At 47.1% G+C, this 26,017-nt stretch overlaps 1 protein-coding gene across 4 annotated transcripts in view; it reads right to left on the bottom strand.

The window, feature by feature from the left end:
• The window catches only part of ADCK1 (aarF domain containing kinase 1), a 116,498-nt gene that overhangs the window by 32,378 nt on the left and 58,103 nt on the right, over positions 1–26,017 (bottom strand). For 3 of the 4 annotated variants that reach the window (XM_036314299.1, XM_036314317.1, XM_036314326.1), the window contains 2 exons: positions 13,601–13,759; positions 2,976–3,134 (listed from right to left, as the gene is read on the bottom strand). In XM_036314299.1, coding sequence (XP_036170192.1) covers positions 2,976–3,134; positions 13,601–13,759 — 318 coding nt within the window. The remainder of the gene's footprint in view (positions 1–2,975; positions 3,135–13,600; positions 13,760–26,017) is intronic. The other variant, XM_036314308.1, reaches the window with a different exon arrangement.

Genomic DNA, 26,017 nt, shown 5'->3' with positions numbered 1-26,017 from the left:
AATTGATCTGGATAGCCAAGTATAAACACTACCTCTGTTTCTCACAATGTCCCCAAGCCACATGAGCATCTTAGACCAGAGCAAGAGACCTGCCCATTCAATGTCCTGAGATACCCTCCCCAAGTGGGTGCTGCCTGACAGCTCTGGAAAAGCTCCTAAGGGCCTTGGGACGCCCCCTCCCACATTCTCCAGGGCTCCGGGATTAAAAGAGAAGGGCTAATTTCTTCTGAGAGTTAAAAGCCAACCTCTTTTTCTCCACATCCTCGCCAGCACTTGTCTTTTGTCGATTCGTTGATGGTAGCCGGTCTGACAGGTGTGAGATGGTACCGCACTGTCGTTTTGATTTGCATCTATCGGATGATTAGTGACTTTGAGCATGTTTTCATATGTCTCTTGGCCTTTCTTCTGTGTTCTCTCAAAAAATATCTATTTAGGTCTGCTGCCCATTTTTTGATTGGGTTGTTTATCTTCCTTTTGTTAAGTTGTATGAGTTCCCTGTAAATGTTGGAGATTAAACCCTTATCGGTGATAACATTTGCAAATATATTCTCTCATACAGTGGGCTTTCTTGTTGTTTTGTTGATGGTTTCCTTTGCTGTGCAAAAGCTTTTTATTTTGATGTAGTCCCATTTATTTTCTCTTTAGTTTCCATTGCCCTAGGAGCAATATCAGAGAAGAAATTGCTTCGGCATATGTCTGAGATTTTGCTGCCTGTGGATTCCTCTAGTATTTTTATGGTTTCCCATCTTATGTTTAAGTTCTTTATCCATTTTGAGTTTATTTTTGTGTATGGTGTAAGTTGGTGGTCTAGTTTCATTTTTTTGGTGGGAATGCAGACTGGTGCAGCCACTGTGAAGAACAGTATGGAGTTTCCTCAAAAAACTACAAATGGAACTCCCATTTGACCCAGTGATCCCACTTCTAGGAATATATCCCAAGAAACTAGAAACACCAATTAGAAAGGATATATGCACCCCTATGTTCATAGCAGCACAATTCACCATAGCTAAGATTTGGAAACAGCCTAAGTGCCCATTAGTAGATGAGTGGATTAAAAAACTGTGGTACATCTATACAATGGAATACTACGTGGCGGTAAAAAAGAAGGAGTTCTTACCATTTGCAACAGCGTGGATGGAACTGGAGAGCATTATGCTAAGTGAAAAAGCCAGTCAGAGAAAGATAAATAGCACATGATCTCACTCATTTATGGAATATAATGAACCACATAAACTGATGAACAAAAACAGATCCAGAGACAGAGAAGCATCTATCAGACCGTCAAACCTCAGAGGGAAGGTAGGGGAGGGTGGGGGTAAGGGGAAGAGATCAACCAAAGGACTTATATGCAGGAATATAGGCCTAACCAATGGACACAGACAACAGGGGGGTGAGGGCATGAGGGGGGGGGATAATGTGGGGATAAGGGCACATATGTAATAACTTAATCAATAAAGACATTTTTTTAAAAAGCCAACCTCTTTGTAAAGACTACCACAGGGTCCCAACCCCTGCACCATGAAGAGGTACCCCTGGGTAAATGGATCCAAACCCACTAAGGATTAAATGCATTAGAAGAGCAGTGTTGATGTACATCTCATTCCAATCCATGTGTGCCCTGTGGAAACACCAGGACAGTCCTCAAGGACCAGCTCCAGTGCCAAGCCCACAGCAGAGCCTTTGACTGTGATTGGCTGCAGGAGTCCCTTCTTCTGAATCCCTTCTTCTTTAGAGAACTCCCCAGCAGGGCCTCTCACAAAGTCGCAACTCTATTGTTTCCCACAATAAGTGTTTCCTACTATACAGGCAGCTCTACTGTATAGAAATACTTGAAAGCACCAATCTGTTCCAAATCTAGTGACATATTAGGGAACAGTTGGAGCATGCTGCAAATTTTGCATTTGCTTATGTGTGCTATCATCCACGAGAAATACCACATGAACACAGAACCACACCACATAGGAATACCCAAGACACATATATCTCAAACATCACCACCCACACCTGGTTTCACAACTTCCCATCCAATTTTAGGCGGCCCTCCTTCCACCAGCTCACAATAACTCACAAGTGGCAACTCTTCTGATGCCCACTTCGCAAACAGGTGTCAAGGTGAAGTGCCATGTGTCCTGTGGTCTTCGGTATCTCATAGCCATTTAACAGGTGTAAAACTATGCTACCCTCTTTATTAGGTTCCCATCTTCTTCTTTTTTTAATATATTTTTAATTGATGTCAGAGAGGGAGAGAGAGGGAAACATCAATGAGAGAGAATCATTAACCAGCTGCCTCCTGCACGCCCCCTACTGGGAATCAAGCCCACAACCGGGGCATGTGGCCTCACCTGGAATGGAATTGTGACCTCCTGGTTTAAAGGTCGACACTTAGTCACTGAGTCACGCCAGCTGAGCAGGTTCCTATCTTCTTTTATTTTTCATGTCACTGGTAATGTTTTTGAGTGTTTTAAGCATAATCTATTCTCCCTATAAGCCCTGTGGTGTCTGTTGTGTGATTCTACATACTGTGGATATTTCTAAGAACACATATGTTGTGTTATAGCAGAATGGACCATATAGTAAATAAGCTAATATAATATACATGAAGTGTTAGGAACACTTCAGAGTGCAATAACATTAGCTATCATCATGACCATCACCAATATCATCATCATCACTATCACCATCATCATCATCATCGCCATAGCCCCATATTTCATGGAGGCAGAGACCACAATTCATAGGCCTTTGGGTAGCACTCAGTGTCTTGAAATCGCAGATCATTCAATAAACATCTGTGTGATTGACAGACAGGTCAACAATAACAGCTGGTATTTCACTATAATGTAGCCTCCAAGGGCTTTAATGTACATCACTCAGGAAGTTGTCCCCACTCATGTCCTGCAAGGGGGGATACTCAGGGCCAGGACCAGTCCTCCCCTGCACTCTCCCACCATGCCCCCATTGCCCTTCCCTCCTACCTTTAAGAAGTCAAAGTGCTTGAGCATTTGGGCCACTTTCTCCGCGTTCCTCCCTTCATTGAGGAAATCCAGCTCCAAAGGCAGGTTCTTCTTGGCTTCATCCACCAGCCACATGAATTCAAACTCTGGAAACAGCTGTTTGACAGCCAAGACGAGCACCTGAAATCCACCAGGCACCCCATCAGTCAGCTCGACACCCCACCAAGGCACCCTGCCCTTCTGCCTGGTCTAAATGTTGACAACCCACCAGGTCTCCCCTGGAGTAAGGGTGAGTGGGAAAACAGCTCCCCTGACGCCCACCGCTGTAGTCCAAATCCAAGATGATGAAAAGCCACCAGCCACCAACCACCAGCAGTAATAACAACTACCATTTGCTGAGTGCTCCCCACGTGCCTTGCACTGGCTCAGCACTTGACTGAGTTACTCCACTGCATGTGCACAATCTGGGAAGTACACAGTGCACACTCTTATTATCTCCCCATTTCATAGATAAGGAAATTAAGGTTCTGAGAGGTTATATGATTTTTTTTTGTTTCTGAACTTGCCCAGTAAGGAAGCATAGAAATAGAATTCTGCTTGGGTCCACCCAGCCCCCAAAACCGTTGCTCTGAAGCATGTCGCTTAAATGCTGCCTTTGTTGCTCTTGGATCTTCATGGTCCTGTTTACGAAGGGCTGGAGTGTGTGCCAGTGTCACCGTGCTTTCATTTATTTCTTAAACTGAGTGGTTGGCACCTGAGCATTCATGTTACTTTCTATACTTTTTGTACATCTAAACACCATGATAAAAAAAAATGAAATTGAAAAAGAAACAGGGTTAGATAAGATGAGTAAGAGTTAAGGAATTTGACCACTTGGATGAAAAGCTCAGATTTTGGGCCATTTGGCCCCACTGTGGATTCTTGAGTGAAGACAGGATGAAAATGGGAGTGGGGTTAGAAGACTCATCTGGCATTTCGTTGTCAGTTTAATGACGTGAAATTAAATGTCACTGGCAGAGAACCAGAGTCCAGTGGCATCTGCGGAGCACGCCCAGCCCCTCCATGGGCAGGAACTCAGTTCTGAGGCTACCTCACCACCGAGCTCTGGAGCTGAGACAGTCTCACAAGTTCACAGACGTGGCTCTGCAGTGGGTGAGCAAGGTTGATGCCAGGAACGTGGGAGATGGTCCAGCAATCCAGGAGGGAAGCACAGCGCGCAACCCTCCTGCTCGCTGATAAACCCTCCTGTTAGTGTTCAAAGTCGGGCCTGGGGAGACCACCGACCAACCCTCCCAGTAATTCTTGGTAGAGATTACAGTCCAAGTTTGAGATACCCCTCTCCACCCCTGGCTAGAGCAGGAGGACACTAAGCAGGAACCAATGAACCATGGGCCTGCTGGTACCTTCCCCAACTGTTAAGGACTAAGTGCCTGTGTCCCCTTCCCCCCCCCCCGCCCCCAAATTCTTATGTTGAAGCCCTAAGCCCAGTGTGATGGTGTCTGGATGTGGGGTCTCTGGGGGCTAATTAGGTTTAGATGAGGTCATGGAGGTGGGCCCCTATGATGGGATTAGTGTTCTTGTAAGCAGAGAGAGATCAAAGCTCACTTTTTCTCTGCCATGCAAGGACACAGAGAGAAGGCAGCTGTCTACAAGCCAGGAAGAATCATCTGGCACCTTGACCTTGGACTTCCAGCTTCCACAACTGCGAGAAATAAATGTCACAGTTTAAGCCACCTGGTCAGTGGTATTTTGTTATGGCAGCCCCAGCAGCCTAAGACACCAGCCAGTCTATCCAGGAGGATTTAGTGAGCCCCACCTATGAGCCTTGGCTTGTGCTTCCCTTTGTCCTGGTCTATAATATTATGCCCAACATGTGTTCGTCACAGGTGGTACGAGAGAAATAAAGCTAAAGCAGGACCATAAACTACAAAGCATTAACAGTTTTGCTTTTAAGCACAAGTCCTAGGCTGTGTACCAGACGCAGGTCTAAAAGAATCATCACACAAGGTTATTATATTCAATTTCTCTCAAAACTCTTTTTAATTGCATTTGGTTGCAGTCTAATTTCTTTTAAGTCTTGTCTAGTCTTTCACGGGCCAGACCTGTGACCTTATGATAATCAATTTAGTTTATGTTGTGTTTCTGTTGGTGTCACATGAAACTGGAAGGCAGAGAGAGGTGACAACACATAGCCCAGCAGCCTCCAGGCACTGCATCTCATCACCATGCCCTCAGATGGCCCTTAGCAACCACCAAAGGGGAGGAAGAGCTGGCGCACAGGAAGCAGACGCACCTTCCCAGGCCTGGGCCAGGGGCACACACATCACCAGAGGCACCTGAATTCAACTCTGGGCTCTAAGTTCGGCAAGAAACCTCTTCGGATTTTGGTTCTGACCTAAATTCCAGAGGTTCTCACCCAGTAGGGATGAGGGAAGGAGCCGCAATGAGGCTTGGTCAATTGTTCATTCAATATTTACTGATTAAAAACAACAATGAGGTACCATCCCACACCTGTCAGACTGGCTATCATCAACAAATCAACAAACGACAAGTGCTGGAGAGGATGTGGAGAAAAAGGAACACTTGTGCCCTGCTGGTGGGAATGCAGACTGGTGCAGCCACTATGGAAGACACTATGGAGTTTCCTTAAAAAACTGAAAATGGAACTCCCATTTGACCCTGTGATCCCACTTCTAGGAATATATCCCAAGAAACCAGAAACACCAATCAGAAAGGATATATGCACCCCTATGTTCATAGCAGCACAATTCACCATAGCTAAGATCTGGAAACAGCCTAAGTGCCCATCAGTAGATGAATGGATTAGAAAACTGTGGTACATCTACACGATGGAATACTATGCTGCTCTAAAAAGGAAGGAACTCTTACCATTTGCAACGTCATGGATGGAACTGGAGAGCATTATGCTAAGTGAAATAAGCCAGTCAATGAAGGAAAAATACCACATGATCTCACTCATTCATGGATAATAGAGACCATTATAAACTTTTGAACAATAATAGATACAGAGGCAGAGCTGCCTCAAACAGGTTGTCAAACTGCAGCAGGAAGGCCAGGGAGGGTTGGGGGGCAGGAGGTAGGGGGGTAAGAGATCAACTAAAGGACTTGTATGCATGCATATAAGCATAACCAGTGGACATAAGACATTGGGGGATAGGGGAGGCTAGGGGATTTCTAGGGTGGGGGGATAAAATGGACACATATGTAATACCCTTTGTAATACTTTAAGCAATAAAAAATAAATAAATAAATAAATATTTACTGATTAACTCCTAGGTAATGACCCTGGGCCAGATGTGAGTGTACACAGGGAGTTACATGCAACCAAGTTGGGTCTATACCTGGGAATGAGTCTTCTGGCCAAACAATAAATCCTCATCATTTACTCTACGGTCACTGTTATTTGTGAAATTTTTCATTATCATTAACATCCAAACAGCACTGATAGGCACTTTAAAGATTTTTCTGTTACTAATCAAGTATATAATTAGCTATTACTAGTACTATTGGTTATTATTAACACCTAATGTCATTAATCATAAAAGCAATCAAAGATTTTATTGACTGATATTAATTGCTAATAACTACTTAGTAAAATAATTCATAACCCAAAAAATTGTACAGTACTCATTTAACTGGTTTCTAAAGCATTCTCTGGGTGGTGGGTGAGTTACTCCCCTGGTTATCCTATTTTATTTTAATATGTTTTTATTGATTTGAGAGAGAGAGAAGGAGGTGGGGGGAGAGAGTGAGAAACATTGATGTAAAAGAGAAACATCGATTGGCTGCTTCCTGCCCACTCCCTACTGGGGATCGAGCCCACAACCTGTGCAGTGCCCCTACCTGGAATCGAACCAGTGACGTTTTGGTGCTTGGCGCAGTGCTCAACCAACTGAGCCACACCAGCCAGAGCACCCTTGGTTATTTTAAAACAAAGGTCAGTTTTGATGGAAATCAATGGTTCTTAGTTTTCTAGGAGGACGCCATCCCCATTAAAGGAAGTCACCAATTTAAAATTTTGGTGCTAGCTATGAAGCCCAGAAAATGTACATGCTTGCATAATTTTGCACATAATTCAGGGGATGAGGAGAAGGGTCAGATTAAGCATTGTCTGGTCCAAGTCACTGTCTGATCCAAGTCTAAAACTTTTCTTGACTGAGGGAAATAAATAAAACTCAGTTTCACCTTCTGTTTTCATTCAATTCCCTTCTTAAGAGCCTGCTCTAAGTAGATTCACTTAAGTTTTTCTTTTTTGACAACAGATGCAATCAACTAAAATAAAGCAGGTGTTGTTATCAATTTGACTTTTTTATTTTTCTTCCAAAATGTATTTTCTCCATAAAATTCTTCCAACAGCCAATATTTTCACCAGTGTCTAGCATGTACTCAATACACGGCAGATGTTTATTGAATATTCACGTGAATAAGTGAGTGAATGAATAAATGAATGAACAAATGAACATTTCAAAGGATTTGTCCTCTCCCGAGAAATAATTATATGTTCACATGCCTGTTATTCAAATGGATTAAATTATTCTATTTCTGAGATTTTGGTGGGAAAGGGGATTATCTCCAAATTTGGGCAACCACAGTTTTGGAATGCCTGAGAATTTTCTACTTGATTTGGAACCTTAGGAATCAATCAAGGTATATTCAACAATTAATACCTCCTTCAAGATAGAATAATGAAATTATTTTCCTATAGGGCAGCGGTTCTCAACCTGTGGGTCGCAACCCCTTTGGCGGTCGAACGACCCTTTCACGAGGGTTGCCTAAGACCATCCTGCATATCAGATATTTACATTACGATTCATAACAGTAGCAACATTACAGTTATGAAGTAGCAATGAAAATAATTTTATGGTTGGGGGTCACAACATGAGGAACTGTATATAAAGGGCCAGAAGGTTGAGAACCACTGCTATAGGGTCAATGGCTCACAGGAGGGAAAATCAATTGTGGCCACACAGAAATAGAATGGAAAAATTAAGAGTCACATAAAAGCTTGAAAACTTGACTGTTATTGATAATAGTAAAAAAAGGGGGGGGGGGATTACGATTTAGCACCCACTACATGCCAGGCACTGTGTTGCAAGACGCTTTATATGTAGGTCCTCATTTCGTCCTCTGCGTGTCCATTTCACAAAGAAGGAAACCGGTTCCAGGAGGTTAAAGTATTTCTCAAGGTCACATAACTTATAATTTCAAATGCAGGACTTAGACCCAGGTGTTTTGGGGTTTTGTTGGGGTTTTTTTTTCCTTCTTTCTTTATGCAGCCCTGTCTCATGCAGTACAATACAAAATGATACAATAGGAAGCTTGTGATAAGGCATAAAAAGAGCTTTGTAAACTGTAACATGCAGCTGAAATGCAAGTTCCTGTTATCAAGTTATTACATATTATAAAAGAAATAACATTCTATGGGAAACAGCACACAAAATAGAACACCTATGCAAACCCGAACTGGTAAAAATGGGTATTTGACAAGGATCGAAAATCAATTCGAAGCTACGTAAATAACTCGGCACTCATGGCCTTATCTTTGTTCTGATAAGTTGTTAAAGTGCACACTTTTTAGAAAACAGAAAATACAGGGTGAAGAAAAGTTTCCGTGGGGTTGTCTACATCTCTGGGTTTTTAAAGAGATCTATCTTTAAAAATAAAATCAACCATTGGATTCTGTGCCACACACAAACATTACCTGGCCACCCACTGTTCAATCAACACATTCAGAAAAGAAATGAGACGACAGCAGCATTTCCTGAAAATGTGGTTCCAAAGAAGTAAAAAACATGACTATCACAGGCCTTTCTTTTTAGAGACCCTTGGGATGGGCTGGGTGGCATCAAATAGTGGGTGAGATTCTAGTGCTCAGACCAGAGTCCCATCCAAAGACTGAAGAGCATGTTGGGGACAGGTGGTACACAGAGGACAGGGTGCCCGGCCATGAGTTATAGAGTCTTTAGGGCAGTGGTTCTCAACCCTCTGGCCCTTTAAATACAGTTCCTCATGTTGTGACCCAACCATAAAATTATTTTCGTTGCTACTTCATAACTTTAATGTTGCTACTGTTATGAATCGTAATGTAAATATCTGATATGCACGATGGTCTCAGGTGACCCCTGTGAAAGGGTCGTTCGACTGCCAAAGGGGTCGCGACCCACAGGTTGAGAACCGCTGCTTTAGGGGGTGACAGTGCAAGGGGGAGCTCAGCATCAAACTGGGAATCTTGAGACATACAGGGTGGTGTCACCATCAGGATGTGGGGATCAGATCTCACCCCCGGTTCCCAGGTCATCCAAATCCTACTCTGCTCTCAAACACAGTGCGCCCAGCAACTGAGCTCCCTGTTATTGTGGACAGAGAGGAGCCGCTGCAAAGCCAGCCCGCCAAGGGTGGACTCTGCCTTGTCAGTTCCCCCTTCCTGCTGAATCATTGTTCCAATCTCTGGGCCCAATTAGTCTGGCTCTGGACAGCCACTCAAATCAATAAGAGTCACTGGCAGTGCATCTAGAAGTAGAGTTGCCCCAGCTACTAAAGGGACAATATCAGGTGATAATGACAAAGCCGAAAACACCCTTGGCTGTGCCTCTCTCTTTTGTGCAAAGTCACCCACATCATCCGGTTCATCAAACACCATTTACTGAGAGCTGGCCTTCACTTCTCTGTCACCATTCAACAGTCTACCCCAGAGGCTGTCCCCTTCTCCCAAAAGGAGTGGCAGGTTCACAAGAGACACAAAACACAAGGGTGGCACATAGTATTGAGTGCCAACACAAAAGCCATGTCCCCCACCGTCCTGGCTAACAGAACCTCAAATATGTGCATCTCTCATGTCCTTCAAGGAAGGCAGTCCTTTACCTGACAAGGTGAGTCATGATTGGTCAGTAAGCAGTGGTCTTTCTCTCACCAAGACCGACTGAGGCTGGGGCACATGGCCGACTTCTGGCCAGTGAGAAATGAAGGGGATTCTACTGACGGGCTCCTATTTGATAAGGAATATGAGAAAAGAAACAGGACCTCTTCGGCATCCAGATGTCATCTACTTGTAATAGCAGAAACTACTGCTGCTGTTTGGGGACCATGAGGGGCATTACCTTAGAAGGACAAGCCAGAATGGAAGAGTGGAAGACCAAAGGAACCTAGGTCCTTAAAAACCACAAAGCCTTAATCGGTTTGGCTCAGTGGATAGAGCATCGGCCTGTGGACCAAAGGGTCCCAGGTTCCATTCCGGTCAAGGACATGTACCTCGGTTGCAGGCTCCTCCTCATTATGGGTCCTGGTCAGGGTGCATACAGAAGGCAACCAATCAATATGTTTCTCTCACATCAGTATTTCTCTCTGTGTTTCCCTCTCTCTTCCACTCTCTCTAAAAAACAATGGAAAAATATCCTCAGGTGAGTATTAAAAAAAACACACAAAGTGCTAGATTAGTCAACACTGGAAAAGTTGACATGACCATCAGAAGTCCTGAAATGTGAGATAATATAGGTTACTATTATTTACCCCACTTTTAGTCGAAATTTCTGATACCTTGGCCAACAACATCCTAATGATACAACCAGTAGTCCCCACTCCTCACTCTCAAAAGCCTAACTCCTGTAGACCTTACAGAAGATTTGCATTTGGACTTATAAACTCACTGGAGGCCCAGTGCACAATATTTGTGCACTGGAGGGCGTAGGGGTGTCCCTCAGCCCGGCCTGCGCCCTCTCACAGTCTGGGACCCCTCGGGGTATGTCTGCAAGCCGGCAATCAGAAATCCCTCTCTCAGTCTGGGGCTCTCACAGTCCAGGACCCCTTGCTCCTTACCGTCCACCTGCATCAGAGGCGGGAGAGATTCCTGCCACCACCACTGTACTCGCCAGCCATGAGCCCAGCTTCCAGCTGAGCTGCGCTCCCCCTATGGGAGCACACTGACCACCAGGGGGCAGATCCTGCATTGCACGTCTACCCCCTGGTGGTCAGTGCGCGTCAGAGTGACCAGTCATTATGTCATTCAGTCGATTTGCATATTAGCCTCTTATTATATAGGATTTCTTAAACTGCAAATATCCAGAGGTTAACCCTATTAGTCACTCTCTCCTTAGTATTAATAACTTCGATTAGTCTTCCTTTCAAGGCCATGCTGTGATCAATCACTGGGTCAGAGAAGAGAGATGAACAATAGTGGGCAGTGGGAGAGAAGGAAAGGGCTCACAACATCTGGACCTGTCATGAGAGGAAGCACCAGAAGGCTGTGCAGAACAGTGTGGCTAAGGTGGCCCTAATACCCCTTAGAAATCGTTCTTCTCCTACCAAGCATCCCTGAGCACCATTCTGGGCTTGTCATTCCTAAAACCAAGGCCCCATTTTAGGTCTAGACTCAGAAAAACTACACGAATTTCAAATATAAAATAAAATGAGCTTTCCAGTCAGGCTCTTCTTAGCTTTACAGCAGAGAAGGGTGACCCAGGTAGAGTATTTCCACGAGAGATGTGTCCAGTGAGAAGGCAGTGCCACCTGGTACTGTTGGTAATGCTGATGGCCCTCGGAGGAGGTGACCTCAGGCCTCGGTTCCAGATTCTCTGCTGAAGGCTGTGAGTACTGGACTCTGATCTGCCTGTGATCCCAGCCCCAGCATGGCCTCAGCCGTGTGAGGGAGCCACTTTGTATTCTGCACATGGCCATTAGGCTGCTCTTCCCGAGAAAAGCATCTAATGCTTGTCTCCAAAAGATGCCAAATCTTTATCACTGCTGTTATTGCGATTGACCCTACGGCCACCATTACTTAGGGAGCCAGTGAGGCTCTGAGCAGAGAAAACAGTGTCAGCTGTCCTCCTGATAACACGGCTGGCCAGAGGCTGGTTCCCACCTGACGCAGGAGCAGCTGCTGGGTCTCAGGATGGCCGGGGATCCTCCAAGAATCCCGGTCCCTCCCAGCAATGGCCATTCCATAGCCACTGACAGGTGTTCCAGAAAACCTAGGTTTCCAGGGCGATTCCCAGGGCCACTCGACAATCCTGCTCTCTTCCAATGTACACAGCAACTATTTCAAACCTTCGCCCCTACTGGAGCCTCCAAAGCCACCTCCTACCCCCTTTCTCAGCAGATGGTCTTGCCTCCTACCTCAGAGAAAAAATAGAGGCTATCAGGCTGGTACAACTCAGCTGCCCACCTTTCCCCCATCTTCCCCTCTGCCCCACACACCTGTCTTTACCCAGCCCGACCACTTTTCTCCAGCCTCCAAACAAAGGCTGCTGGTTTCGCCTGCACCCTTGCAGCCCGTCCCCCAGTCTCCTCCTGGACCAGACCTATGAGTGACCTGCTCTCCTGAACCTTCAATTCCTCTCTCTGCTGCTGCCAGCTCCACGGCTGCCTGGCCGACCTCTAATCCTGGCTCTGCACTGACCTCCACTCTCACTTCCCCAACACCGATGGTGCAACGCGAGAAGAGTAATCTACGTTAACTTGCTCCATTCCCTGGGCTTCAATCCTCCTTCACCCACTCACCCCACTCTCCTTGCTCTTCCCAAGAACTCCAAAACACCAAATCTACTATGTCCTTCTTAGAGTGCCACTCATTCATCTCCCCTTTGATGACAGTGGGTAATTCTGGCAGGCAGTATTTTCCAAAATGGCTGCAACGATATCTCCCACTCTAATGCTCTAGCTCAGTGGTTCTCAACCTTCTGGCTCTTTAAATACAGTTCCTCATGTTGTGACCCAACCATAAAATTATTTTCGTTGCTACTTCATAACTGTAATGTTGCTACTGTTATGAATCGTAATGTAAATATCTGAGATGCAGGATGGCCTTAGGCGACCCCTGTGAAAGGGTCATTCGACCACCAAAGGGGTCGCGACCCACAGGTTGAGAACCGCTGCTCTAGAGCCACGCCAAGCCCCATCCAGAAGTAAGTCTATTTCCCACCCCTTTCTCAAAGGGGGCCTCCGTGACTCCTGCTGTTACCAATAGAGTGAGGAGGAAGCAGCCTGCATGACAGCCAGCATGAGGTCATAAAACTAGGATGGACTTTCAGCCTTATTCTCTCAGGCAGCACTTCACTCACTCCAAGAACCCGGCAGCCATGCTGTGGGAAAGCCCAAGCCACTGTGGAGAGATGACCTGGAGAGGACCTGTGGCCGTGGCCCATAGCCCTGGCTGAGCTCCCCGCTGACAACCAGCACCCATTTGCCAACCACATGAGTGGGCCACCTTGAAGTGGGTCCTCCAGTTCCCGTCAAGCCACCCAGCTGGCACCACATGCTCTCCTGTCATTTTTATATCCCTTGGCTGGCCACATGCTCTCTTTCATTATAATTTAACAAATTAAGATGTAATGTTTCCACCCCCAAGGAAATCACCTCTAGTTCATCTCATTTCTATGCCATCCTCCTGAAGTCCCATTGGCCCCAGTGGCTGTTCAATGTTCTGAGACCACCCACATGCCATTCCCAGGAACAAATCAGAATGAACTGACCAACCCAGCCCTGGGTCACATTGTCACAGCACTGTCATGCTACCTCCTCTCTGCCACTGCTGCTCAAAGGGCCATTCCTACCCACCAGCCTGGAGCCAGTTTCCCTGGTACTGCCTGGATTGCAGAATGAGGAAGAAGGCAGGTGAAAGGGAAGGTTCTCACCTCCATCAGAAGAATGTCCTTCGAGCTCTGCACCTGCACCTTAGGATGCTGGACCTTCACAGCCACTGTCCGCCCGTCATGCAGCACTGCCTTGTGGACCTGGGCCAGGGAGGCAGCCCCCATAGGGGTGTCATCAAAGCTCACAAACAAATCATGGATCTGTCAAGAGTAGAGAGAGGATGGAACCATTAAGATGACCGAATTCAGTGAGAGGGGCCAGAGGACAGGCCAGAGCTGTGCTGCCTGATGCCCCACCACAGATTTTCTGCTCTGTCAGCTGTATGCCAGCCCAGCTCCTGCTGCCACAGAGATTCACACCAGGCCTATGGAGGGAGTGAGACAGAAAACACATTGGAGAATACATTCTCACACGTATGCAAAGGTTCCCTGAGCACTTCCATTTAAGGCCAAAAAAGTGTTATCTAGAACAGCGGTCGCAAGCAGTGGTCCACGGACCACTGGTGGTCCATGAGGTCCGGAAGGTTGCCAACTGCTGATCTAGAATGTTCAGAAATGTGCATAATCCACCCATTTAATTACCTACCACGGTGCCTCCAAGGCTCTCACATATGGATATAATCAAAAGTTAACAGAACCTGGGCCCAGGGCAGCCCAAGACAGGGGTCAGATGGAAGATTTCCCACCACCCCAACCTGGAGAGTTCCAGGAACCCTGGCTGGAGACTGCACACCCCACAACCACCTCATATTCCTACTGAGCAGCAGCCTCAACATGGGTCCCCAAGCCCATTCTCAGCCCAGACACCTGGCAGAGATCCCAGGGTTGCAGACCTGAGCCTTGCACTTGGTCCTCACCTGCAGTGTCACCCAAAGATAGCCTTGGGCAGATCCCCTGCCCTTTCTGTGCCTCACTTTCTCTATGAAATGGAATATATACCCTTATTCTTCCATCTTCTCTTCCCATCTGCCTTCCCTCTTTTCCGATTAGAAATGTCATACCGCCCAGCTGGTGTGATCAGTGGTTGAGCATCAACTCATGAACTTGGAGGTCACGGTTCTATTCCCAGTCAGGGCTCATGCCTGGGTTATGGGCTTGATCCCCAGTAGGGGGCTTACAGGAGGCAGTCAATCAATGATTCTCTCTCACTGATGTTTCTATCTCTCTCTTCCTCTCCCTTCCTCTCCCTGAAATCAATAAACACATTTTTTTAAAAAGAAAAGAAAATGCCATACCAATTTTCCTGAAGGAAAAAGTCTTTCTGACTTGAGTGGTCACACCTACATGATCCAGATATAAATATGCTACCAGATGGGAAGGAGGTCCCCAAAAACCTTTTGCAAGATCGGCCAAGGCTGAAATACTCATCCCCTCTGTTTCTTGAAGTCCCTAGGTAGCCTCACAATGCCGGAAAGTCAAGACATTCACACACACAGCTACCCAAATGTGTATGTGGATAGTCACATGCCTCCCCTCCTTCTCACACATCCAGGTTGGCAGGCTGTGCCCCCACCTCCCTCTGTCCCCTTCTGCAGCAAACACCCAGACCCTCAGCACCTCTCCCCTCCTTGGACTTCAGAAGTTAGATGACCCACAGCCACCATCCCATCCCATTTGCTAGACTGCACCATCACTTTGCTAATCTTGTCTCATAAATCACTCCCTCCAGCCCTGTCATCATCTTTTAGCTTTCACTAAACTCCATCCCATTTATCAACATCCTGTGGAGGCCAAAGGTCCAGGCAACTTGGGAGGGGCCTACACTTCACTGTCACGAGATGGTACGGATTAGCTTCCCTGCCCCCTCCTTCCTCATTGGGTTTTGATCTGTACGCCTCCCAGTGCCCACTTCCCTCTTCTGCCCCAACCATGCACCCATCTTTTTCCCTCCTTTGTGAGTTCTAGGCTCCCTGAGGGCCATATTCTTCCCACATCATCCACCCCCAGAATCACCTTGAATCTCTCTGCACAAGACCCTTTGTCCTGGACCTTGGATTAAGACAATGCAAGGACCACCATCCATATATACCTCATTAGAATATCAGCTCCCAGTGGGCAGAGACTTTTGTCTATTTTGTTCAATGTTGAATTCCCTGCACCTAGAATGGGGCTGGAACTAATCAGTGACAAAGATTTGTTGAAGGACTGAATCCACTATTCTCTCCATTAGAGAAGAACTGGATGAACTCTTTCCTCCCTTTGAAATGGCTGGGTCTTCCAGATCCCACACTCCTAAGGCCTCAAATGGAAAAGCACAGGTCAAGTGTAAGGTTTACCTAGGTGGACTCCACCTGTTACTCAAAGGTGAGCCTGGCCAATCAGAACCCTGAATACTCTGGACCACCATGATTGGTTCTGAGATAGACACATGACCCAACTGGTCCAATCAGACTCAACCGTTTTACTTTTGTTTGAACTGCAGGAGAAGGGATTTTCTTTCTGCTAAAATTAAACTTGAAGCCTAGAGATGCCTGGGGTCATATAGTAGCAACAAAGAGGAAAGCAAAGCCAAGAGACAGAAAGAGTAAATCCTAATCACAATGGTTGAGCCCCTTGATCTAGCCAGGCCTGAATGTCCACCCTATAATACCATGTTGTTGTTTTTTGGCTTAATTCAGTTTGAGTTGTTTTCTGTCACACACAGCAGAATGGGCTCTGACTGATACAGTGTGTTCTCAGCCTCAGCTGGGATGAATTGAAGAAACACAGGCATGGTGCCAGGCATCCCCAAGAGGCTCAGTAAGTGTGAGTTCCCTCCTCTCTCCATTCTCTTGCTGGGACAGGGATCCAGGAATAGAAGAGGAGAACTTCAGCAACGTTCCCAGCCGATACATAATGAGATCATCATTAGTTCCTTTGGGAACCCTCTGGAGTTCCTGAAGGAGCACCAAGAACACTTTCAGGAGCAGAGCTGTGAACGAGGACCCTCACCTCCCAGGCAGATGGAACAGCCCAATCTCCCCACTGCAAAGAGACTTGGGAGTGACCTGACCTCACTCCCTGGGAACACTGGCTCATTCGCTGAGACGGACAACCAGTCTTCAAATCAGTGTCATTGCAGGGACATTGCAGAGTCATTGCATCGCTAGGGCTGTGTGCAAAAACAGCTGCCAAGAGCACTCCAAGGGGAGGTGGAGAAAGGAAAGGGCTGAAGCAAGCATCCCAATCTCCAGGGTAAGAGGAAGCCTGGTCCACCCTATCCAGAGGGGATGGGAAGGGGGCCTCCCATAATTCCCTGCTCCCACCAGGGGATGGAAGGGGTCCTGAGATACCACCCAAACCCAACTGTCAACTCAGCACCCTGAACAAGGCCCAGCTCTGAGGACTTGTCCAAATTCCCAACCTGACCAGTGGAAGCAAAGACAGACACGGGAAGTGAGGGTGCATCACTCACTTGGCACAGGGAGCCTGTCAAGCAGGTACCCCACCCACCCAGCCTGCCCACCGCCCCTGCAGCCATCTATTCCCTCTATCAGAGAGCAAACCACACACCCATACCCTCCTATGCTTACACACACACACACACACACACACACACACACACACACACACACACACACAATAACTGATTGCTAGTGGATGTTCCTAGCTGGCTTATAATAAAGGTAATTAAAGATTGGTGCTACAGCCTATAATTAAATATGAATAAAGTATCTCTAAATGGAACCTTGATTCAAAGTGTTCAGTGGAAGTACTTTAAGCTGATAGATAGGAAGGAAAAACAGACCCTGTCCTGAAAGCAGAATTACACCCCCACGCAGCTGAAACAAATACAACCCCCCTCCAATCAGGCCTGGTCCCCCAGCCCTTTCAGCAGAAACCCATTAGCAGAAACAAACTGCGGTATGGGCAGCAATTAGATTCAAGATGGGCCTTAGCTGCCTCCAGTCAGTGCAGAAACCTCTCTTCCCTTCTAAGGCTTTCTCGCCGCGCCCCCCCCCTCCACCTCCCGCCCCCCCGCACCACCGACCACACACACACACACCACCTTTTCTTTTCCTCTGGGTCTGGCGGCAAAATCAATTAAGTAAAACAACTGCATTTTAAAATGACTAGTTATGTGCTTTTTAATTACTGTCGGCCCATGATTCAAATATATCGATGTCCTTGTCTAAAAACGGAAAAAAGTTTCTCTAGCTTTGTATGGTCTGTTTTTTTAGGGGTGTGTGGGGAGACTTAGGGTGTTGTTTTTTTTAAGAGCAGAAAATATGAGAGGGGCAGGAAACAATGTGTCATCCCCTGGGGCCTAAGGCTGGGTCTCAAGCGCAGACTTCAGCTGGCTCTTCAGCTGGGGTCCGGGAATTGAAGACCACGTGACATGCTGCCCCAGAGCAGGGCAGAGAGAGACTCCAGAAAAGCCAGTGTGCAAATTCCCACGGAGCCAGGTGACCAGGCAATGTTCACACTGAGCAGCCAAACACTGGTCAGGGGCTACATTCTGCCCAACATAAGGTGACAGGAAGTCAGAATCTTCTGGAGAAGCCACAGTGTGACTCCTGGGAGTTCCACGTGAGCCCAGCCAACCTCGCTTGGATCCCTGTGGGGACTGACTCACCAGTTACAAAATGGGAGATGTCCTGGATCTTTCCAAGATGGCCCAATTTCACCTATTCCATCCTGCTGTCCTCATACTCATTCACATCACACCTACTCTGGGTTCAGAAACCGCATCGCTGTAAGGTAATGCCAGCATGTCTAACAAACCCTGAGCTGGCTGGCTGCAGATGAAGACAGGGGCCTACTCAAAGCAGGCAGGTCCAGGTCTAGATGCCAAGGCCAGGCCACTCCCACTCAGGAGCTGGGGAGACTGCCCAGGGCACCTGAAGTAGGTTACCATGGCATCAGCAGTAAAGAACATCTGGCTCTCTAGGTCCTGAAATGGCCCACCTCACACATGGCTGCCGCCATCTACCACAGACTGATGGGGCTTCAGTCCCTGAGCTAAAAGAGTGGCTGGAGTGAACCTTACTCCTCCCCCAACTGAGGCAGACAAGATAGCTCCAGCCAGCTAGGATTCTGTAAAGCACTGCCTTAGGCGGAAAACCACCTCTGACGTGCCTCTGCTTGAAACACATCACCTCCTCTCAGCATCTTTTCCCAGGGACCTGCCCCAGGCACCCCTGCCTCTCAGTCACCCTAGCGGCTGATAATCCATTTTGCTGCAATTCCTTCTTCTATCCCTTAAACATGCCTAGCTTATATGCCACCTGTTCAGGGTCATTCCTGTACTTTCCAAGATAACACCTGACAGTAACAGCAAATGGATGGCACATGCACCCTCATTCCCCCTCTAGTGGTTTTAAAATATGTTCATACATTTTTAAATACTCCTATTTTTGAGCGGTGAAGCCTGTTTCCCATGTCTTGAGAGTCAGCTAGACTTCATGGCACACTCCTAACCAACAGCATCTGGAGGAAGTGATAGTGTCTGACTTCTGAGACGGTCATCATGGCGTCCTCCTTGCTCTCTCTCTCAGATCGCCTGCTCCCGGGGAAGCCAGCTGCCCTGTCAGGACACTGAGGCAGCCTGTGGAGAGTCCAGGTGGTCAGGAATCAAGGCCGCCTGCCAACAGTGAGCCACCTTGGTAGCAGCTCCACCCAGGCCTTCAGATGACACCACCTCAGCCGACATCCTCACTGCACCCTCATGAGTGGCTGAGCCAGAACCTTCCAGGGAGCCACTCCCAAATTCCTGACCCACACAAACTAAGAAGTCAAAAGTTTGTTGTTTAAGATGCTAAGTTTTGGGGTCATTTGTTATGCAGCAATTAATACACCAATAGCTCATTATTAGCTCATTAATATACCAATAGCTCAAACATACCCATGCCAGACCTCACAATTGCAGCATTCCTTTCTGCTGCGCCCAGAGATGCCTTAGAATCTCTCTCAACATAATGCTCCAGCAGCCACCATTGAATGACTAGAGTGAATGTATAAAATGAAACCAATGTGCCATTCCTTAGCTTCAGCCAGTCAACAAACACAGGGTGGGACAAAAGTAGCTTTACAGTTGTGAATATGTGAAACAGGGTTTATTCTTGTATTGTTATTTATTAATAATTGTATCTTTTCCATACAAACAACAACTAACCCACTTTGGCCCACCCTATATTTACTGCAGGCTAGAAAATATCACATGCCAGAAACCATGCTGGTACGTAGGCCAACAAAACAGACACAGTCTCTGGCCATGAGGAGACCTCAGTCCAACAGAAGGCAAAGGCTTCACCCAACTCCAAAGGGGCTCTCTGGCCAGGTAAGAGGGGACCTCCATGTAGGCCCTGGGGGTTCCCAGAAGAGGACAGGCACCCAAGTGTCTCTCCCTCCCCGCCCCCGACCCCGCCTTGCTCCACAGCTGCCCTGTCTCAGGGTGGGAGTACTCCTATCCCCAGCTTCCCACAATAAAAATAACAACAGAGGGAAACCAAGATGGCGGCATAGGTTAACGCCGGAGATTGCTGCCTCGAACAACCAATTCAAGGGTACACCTGAAAGACAGAACGGACATCATCCAGAACCACAGGAAGGCTGGCTGAGTGGAAATTCTACAACTAGGAGGAAAGAGAATATCATACCCAGACTCAGAGGAGGCGCAGTACTGAAGTGAAATACTCAGGTTCGGAGTGCGCGCAGAGCGGGCTGACAGCGGAGGGCGCAGTTGTTGTTTTCAATCGGGAGGGAGTTTCAGACTCTGAGCTCCAGATCCGGGCGAGTCTCTAGAGACCCAGACTCAAACAGGAGAAGCGTGACTGTCTGGCTTCGGTCGGAACTCGAAGGCAGCTTTCTCTCCGAGGTTTGCAGCGGTTGCTGGGACTCTGTGAGGCAAAGCCCCTAGGGATGGAACTGAGAGCAGCCATAACTGCTCGATCAGGCCCGCCCTGTAGATCCCCGGGGACCCGCCCCGCCCAAGCCCTGCACAGAGCCATTTGCCGGATAGCCTCAGGCAAACGCTAGATTAGCACCGCCCTAGAGATCCAGCACAGAAGCTCTCCCACTGCAGACACAGCTGACTTCATAGCCAGTTAGCCTGGAGGTCAAATCACCCCCAGTATTGCCGACAACAATCAAGGCTTAACTACAACAAGACTGTGCACAAAGACCACTAGGGGGTGCACCAAGAAAAGATAAAAAAATGTGGAGACAAAGAAACAGGACGCAAATGTCAGAAATGGAAGATATAGAGCTCAAAACCACACTTTTAAGGTCTCTCAAGAACTGTCTAGAAGCTGCCGATAAACTTAGTAAGGCCCTCGAAAAGACTGGTGAGACCGCCGATAAATGTAGTGAGATCCTCAAGAAATCTAATGAGACCCTCGATATTGTGATAAAGAACCAACTAGAAATTAAGCATACACTGACTGAAATAAAGAATATTGTACAGACACCCAACAGCAGACCAGAGGAGCGCAAGAATCAAGTCAAAGATTCGAAATGCGAAGAAGCAAAAAACACCCAACTGGAAAAGCAAAATGAAAAAAGAATCCGAAAATACGAAGATAGTGTAAGGAGCCTCTGGGACAGCTTCAAGCGTACCAACATCAGAATTATAGGGGTGCCAGAAGATGAGAGAGAGCAAGATATTGAAAACCTACTTGAAGAAATAATGACAGAAAACTTCCCCTACCTGGTGAAAGAAATAGACTTACAGGTCCAGGAAGCGCAGAGAACCCCAAACAAAAGGAATCCAAAGAGGACCACACCAAGACACATCATAATTAAAATGCCAAGAGCAGGAGAACCAAGATGGCAGCATAGGTTAACGCTGGAGTTTGCTGCCTTGAACAACTACTTCAAAAGTGAAACTAAAAAACGGAACGGACATCACCCAGAACCACAGGAACGCTGGCTGAGTGGAAGTCCTACAACTAGGAGGAAAGAGAAACGCATACGGACACTCAGAGGAGGTGCAGTACTGAAGTCAAATTCTGAGGTGCGGAGTGCGCGGAGCGGGTTGGCGGCGGAGGGCGCGGTTGGCGTTTTCAATCGGGAGGGAGTCGCAGACTCTGAGCTCCAGATACAGGCGAGTCCCAGACTCAAACGGGAGAAGCGGGACTGTCTGGCTTTGGTCAGAGCGAGTGCAGCTTTCTCTCCGAGGTTTGCAGCGGGTGCTGGGACTCAGAGAGGCAGAGCCCCTGGGGACAGGACTGAGAGCCGCCATAACTGCTCTCTCCGGCCCACCCTGTTGATCCTGTTCGACCCGCCCCGCCCAAGCCCTCTACACAGGCATTTGCCGGATAGCCTCAGGCAAAGGCTAGATTAGCACCTCCCTAGAGGTCAGAAGTTCTCTCACTGCAGACACAGCTGATTCTCATAGCCACTTGGCCTGGAGGTCAAACCCTCCCTGGTATTAGCTACAACAATCAAGGTTTAACTATAAGACTTCGCACAAAGACCACTAGGGGGTGCACCAAGGAAGCATAACAAAATGCGGAGACAAAAAAACAGGACAAAATTGTCAATGGAAGATATAGAGTTCAGAACCACACTTTTAAGGTCTCTCAAGAACTGTTTAGAAGCCGCCGATAAATTTAATGAGCTCTACAAGAAAACTAATGAGACCCTCGATGTTATATTGGGGAACCAACTAGAAATTAAGCATACACGGACTGAAATAACGAATATTATACAGACTCCTGACAGCAGACCAGAGGAGCGCAAGAATCAAGTCAATGATTTGAAATGCGAGGAAGCAAAAAACACCTAACCGGAAAAGCAAAATGAAAAAAGAATCCAAAAATGCGAGGATAGTGTAAGGAGCCTCTGGGACAGCTTCAAGCGCACCAACATCAGAATTATAGGGGTGCCAGAAGATGAGAGAGAGCAAGATATTGAAAACCTATCTGAAGAAATAATGACAGAAAACTTCCCCCACCTGGTGAAAGAAATGGACTTACAGGTCCAATAAGCGCGGAGAACCCCAAACAAAAGGAATCCAAAGAGGACCACACCAAGACACACCATAATTAAAATGCCAAGAGCAAAAGATAAAGAGAGAATCTTAAAAACAGCAAGAGAAAGAAACTCAGTTACCTACAAGGGAATACCCATACGACTGTCAGCTGATTTCTCAACAGAAACTTTGCAGGCCAGAAGGGAGTGGCAAGAAATATTCAAAGTGATGAATACCAAGAACCTACAACCAAGATTACTTTATCCAGCAAAGCTATCATTCAGAATTGAAGGTCAGATAAAGAGCTTCACAGATAAGGAAAAGCTAAAGGAGTTCATCACCACCAACCCAGGATTATATGAAATGCTGAAAGGTATCCTTTAAGAAGAGGAAGAGGAAGAAAAAGGTAAAGATACAAATTATGAACAAATATGCATCTATCAACAAGTGAATCTAAGAATCAAGTGAATAAATAATCTGATGAACAGAATGAACTGGTGATTATAATAGAATCAGGGACATAGAAAGGGAATGGACTGGCTATTCTTGGGGGGGAAAGGGGTGTGGGAGATGCGGGAAGAGACTGGACAAAAATCGTGCACCTATGGATGAGGACAGTGGGTGGGAAGTGAGGGCGGAGGGTGGGGCGGGAACTGGGAGGAGGGGAGTTATGGGGGGGGAAAAAGAGGAACAAATGTAATAATCTGAACAATAAAGATTTAATTTTAAAAAATTAAAAAAAAAATAAAATGCCAAGAGCAAAAGACAAAGAGAGAATCCTAAAAGCAGCAAGAGAAAGAAACTCAGTTACCTACAAGGGAATACCCATACGACTGTCAACTGATTTCTCAACAGAAACTTTGCAGGCCAGAAGGGAGTGGCAAGCTCCAGCAGTTATATAACCTCTCTAGACCTCAGCTTTCTCTTCTGTAAAATGGGAGTTTTAATACCAACCGCACTGAGTTGTTGTATGAAACAACATACATAAAGTGCCTGGATTACAGCCTATAGAAGACCCCAATAACTAGCGGGAGTAGTGGTGCCCCATCTGACGCCCCCAGGAAGAGAGCAGAGCGGTACAATGACAAGAGCTCTGCACAGCCAGCAATTCTAGGCCCCTGGTTCTGCCCTGTCAGTGACCACCCTCATTGAGCCAGAGGCTGTACCGGCCTCCTGACTGACCCACCCACCTGCATTCCTTCCCCCTCTGATCCAGCCTCCACATACAGCTAAGGTGAGTTTTCCAAACATAAGCTGATTATGTCACTTCTCTCTGCTTAAACCACTTCACCAGCTTCCCAGGGGCCAAAATCCTTTACAGGATCTGACCCTGCCCACCTCTCCTGCCCCATCTCTCCCCTTTGACCCCAGCTCTCTCTGCCTCTTCCTACCACCAGCACACTCCCTCCCTACCTGCTGCAGGACCTATGCACATGCTTTCCCCTCTGCCCAGAAGGTTCCCCTCCCTTCTCCTCATTCAGGTAACTCCTACTCATCCTTCAAATCACAGCTCAGCTCAACTGTCACTTCCTCAAGGAAGCCTCCCTGTGTACATTCCCAGAGTTCACGTGTCCTCAAGAGCTGCACTTTTGCCTCAGTTTGTATTTGCTTAATCTCCCTCTTCCCTTCTAGACTGCAGGCTTCCATTTTTGCTCAGCATTGCATCCTAACACATAATTAACAAATGGAGGTGAGGTTCTATTTTCCCTAACCTATTCTTGGCGAGGGAACTTGGACCTTCCAGCTGATCCCAGACGTGGCTGCCGTTCCTTCAAGGTGGCCGAAGGAGCCTCCCTGGTGCTAGGCATGTCGACAGCTGTGGTTGGAGGAACTCTATGGAAATGTTGTGATAATAATGATTAATAAAAAGCAGATAAACACCCTGTGTGGCTGGCCAGCCTGGGAAGCCATCCATTAGATCTGTCATTCATTAGAGATGGGGGAGGGGGCAGTGCTCAGCTTAAGCAAACCTTCTGTAAATTGTAGGCTGCGGGCACTGACATTTGATAAATTATTCTTCATAATCCACCGTTGGCTATCATAAATCTAATCTTTCAACGTTCCTCATCTTAATAACTTGTGCAATCTCACAGGGTGACGTTGACTATGTCTCTGCCTGTGACAGAGATCTCTGGGGTAGAAGCAACCAAAGACCCCAGACAGTGCAGTGTGAAGCTGGGTAACCCCACAGCCAGGCTGCCCAGGCAGATCAGAGTACAGAGGTCATGAGCAGTACTTGGAGCCATGAAGGCCTAGAGGTCAAGTTCACAGACCATGCCAGGGTTGAGAGACAGTTGGTGCCAGGACTCAGATCTGGGGCAGAATGGGCCAAGCTAGCCCTATACCCTCCCTGTAAGCGTGCTCCCGTGAGGACCTACCACCTCTCCTTGAACTTGAGTTTGGGTTGATATGAGGGATGTCAGGATACCTTTGCTCTGCAGAGCCTGAATGGTCAACCATGGGTAATTCCTTACAGATGCATGTTTGTTGACCTTAGAGGGCTCTTAAGTGATTCTCAACTTTCTTTTGAAGTTAGGTAGAGGAGATATAACTGCCCCCATTTTAGAGAGAGGAACATATTTGCTAAAGGTCATTTGTTTATTCATCTGTCAAGTGTGTACTGAGTTGCTAATATGTGCCAAGCACTGTGCTAGTCTCCTGGGGCTCAATGGGAACAAGTCCAAATTGAGTACAGCCACCACCCTCTGGGGTCACTACGGGAACATGAAGTCCAGTGAGGAAACAGGAATTAATCAAGTAACCTCAGACAAATGTAAAATGGCCAACTCTGATAAATGAGATGAACAGAGAGGTAGCTGGTACTCTGAAGAACCTGTGTTCAGAGGATTAAACCTGGGCAGGGAGGACTTCCCTGAGGAGGTGTCAAAGAGCTGAGATCTGAAGGGCGAGGAGTCAGTTACCTCGCTGCAGAAATCAAGGACATGCCGTCCAGGCAGAGGGAACAGCTCACATGAAGTATAAATGAAAGGAATAAGAGAGGGCAACAGGAGAAAGTCAGAAAGAAGATGTCCAGCAACTCCCAACACAGATTCTAGGACGGCTCTCCAGGTCTCCCCCAGAGGAGGGCTCCTCACCCATAGCTCTGCCCATGGGAGAGGGCCCGGCCACAGAGGCTCACAGCCATTTCTGGTGAGGCCCAGGAATTCTCAAAGCTGATAAGCTCACCCAGTCACAAAACCCCAAAGGCCTTTTTGCAACAACCTGCAGATGTCCCTACATGCAAAAACATAGGAAGAGAGGCAATAAAGCAGAAGCATCCTTTGCCATCCGGACAAACTTCCGTATGTCCTGGGAGGTGGCAAGATACCACACAACAAATGAGCCTAGGCTATGTTCCTGTGCTTCAGAGCCGCACACGAGAGTGTTCAGGTACCAAAGCCCACAGTCTTTCTGGAACACCTGTACATGTTTCTCACAGTAAGAAGTTTTCCAGGTGCACTTTGCAAGTGATAACAGCAGGGCCCAAAGATTTTTTTTATATATATTTTTTTATTGATTTCAGAGAGGAGAGAGAAACATCAATGATGAGAATCATTGATCAGCTG

The sequence above is a fragment of the Myotis myotis genome, unplaced genomic scaffold, assembly GCF_014108235.1.
Source record: "Myotis myotis isolate mMyoMyo1 unplaced genomic scaffold, mMyoMyo1.p scaffold_m19_p_1, whole genome shotgun sequence".
Taxonomy (NCBI): Eukaryota; Metazoa; Chordata; class Mammalia; order Chiroptera; family Vespertilionidae; genus Myotis; species Myotis myotis.
This window is presented reverse-complemented; position numbering and strand designations above follow the sequence as displayed.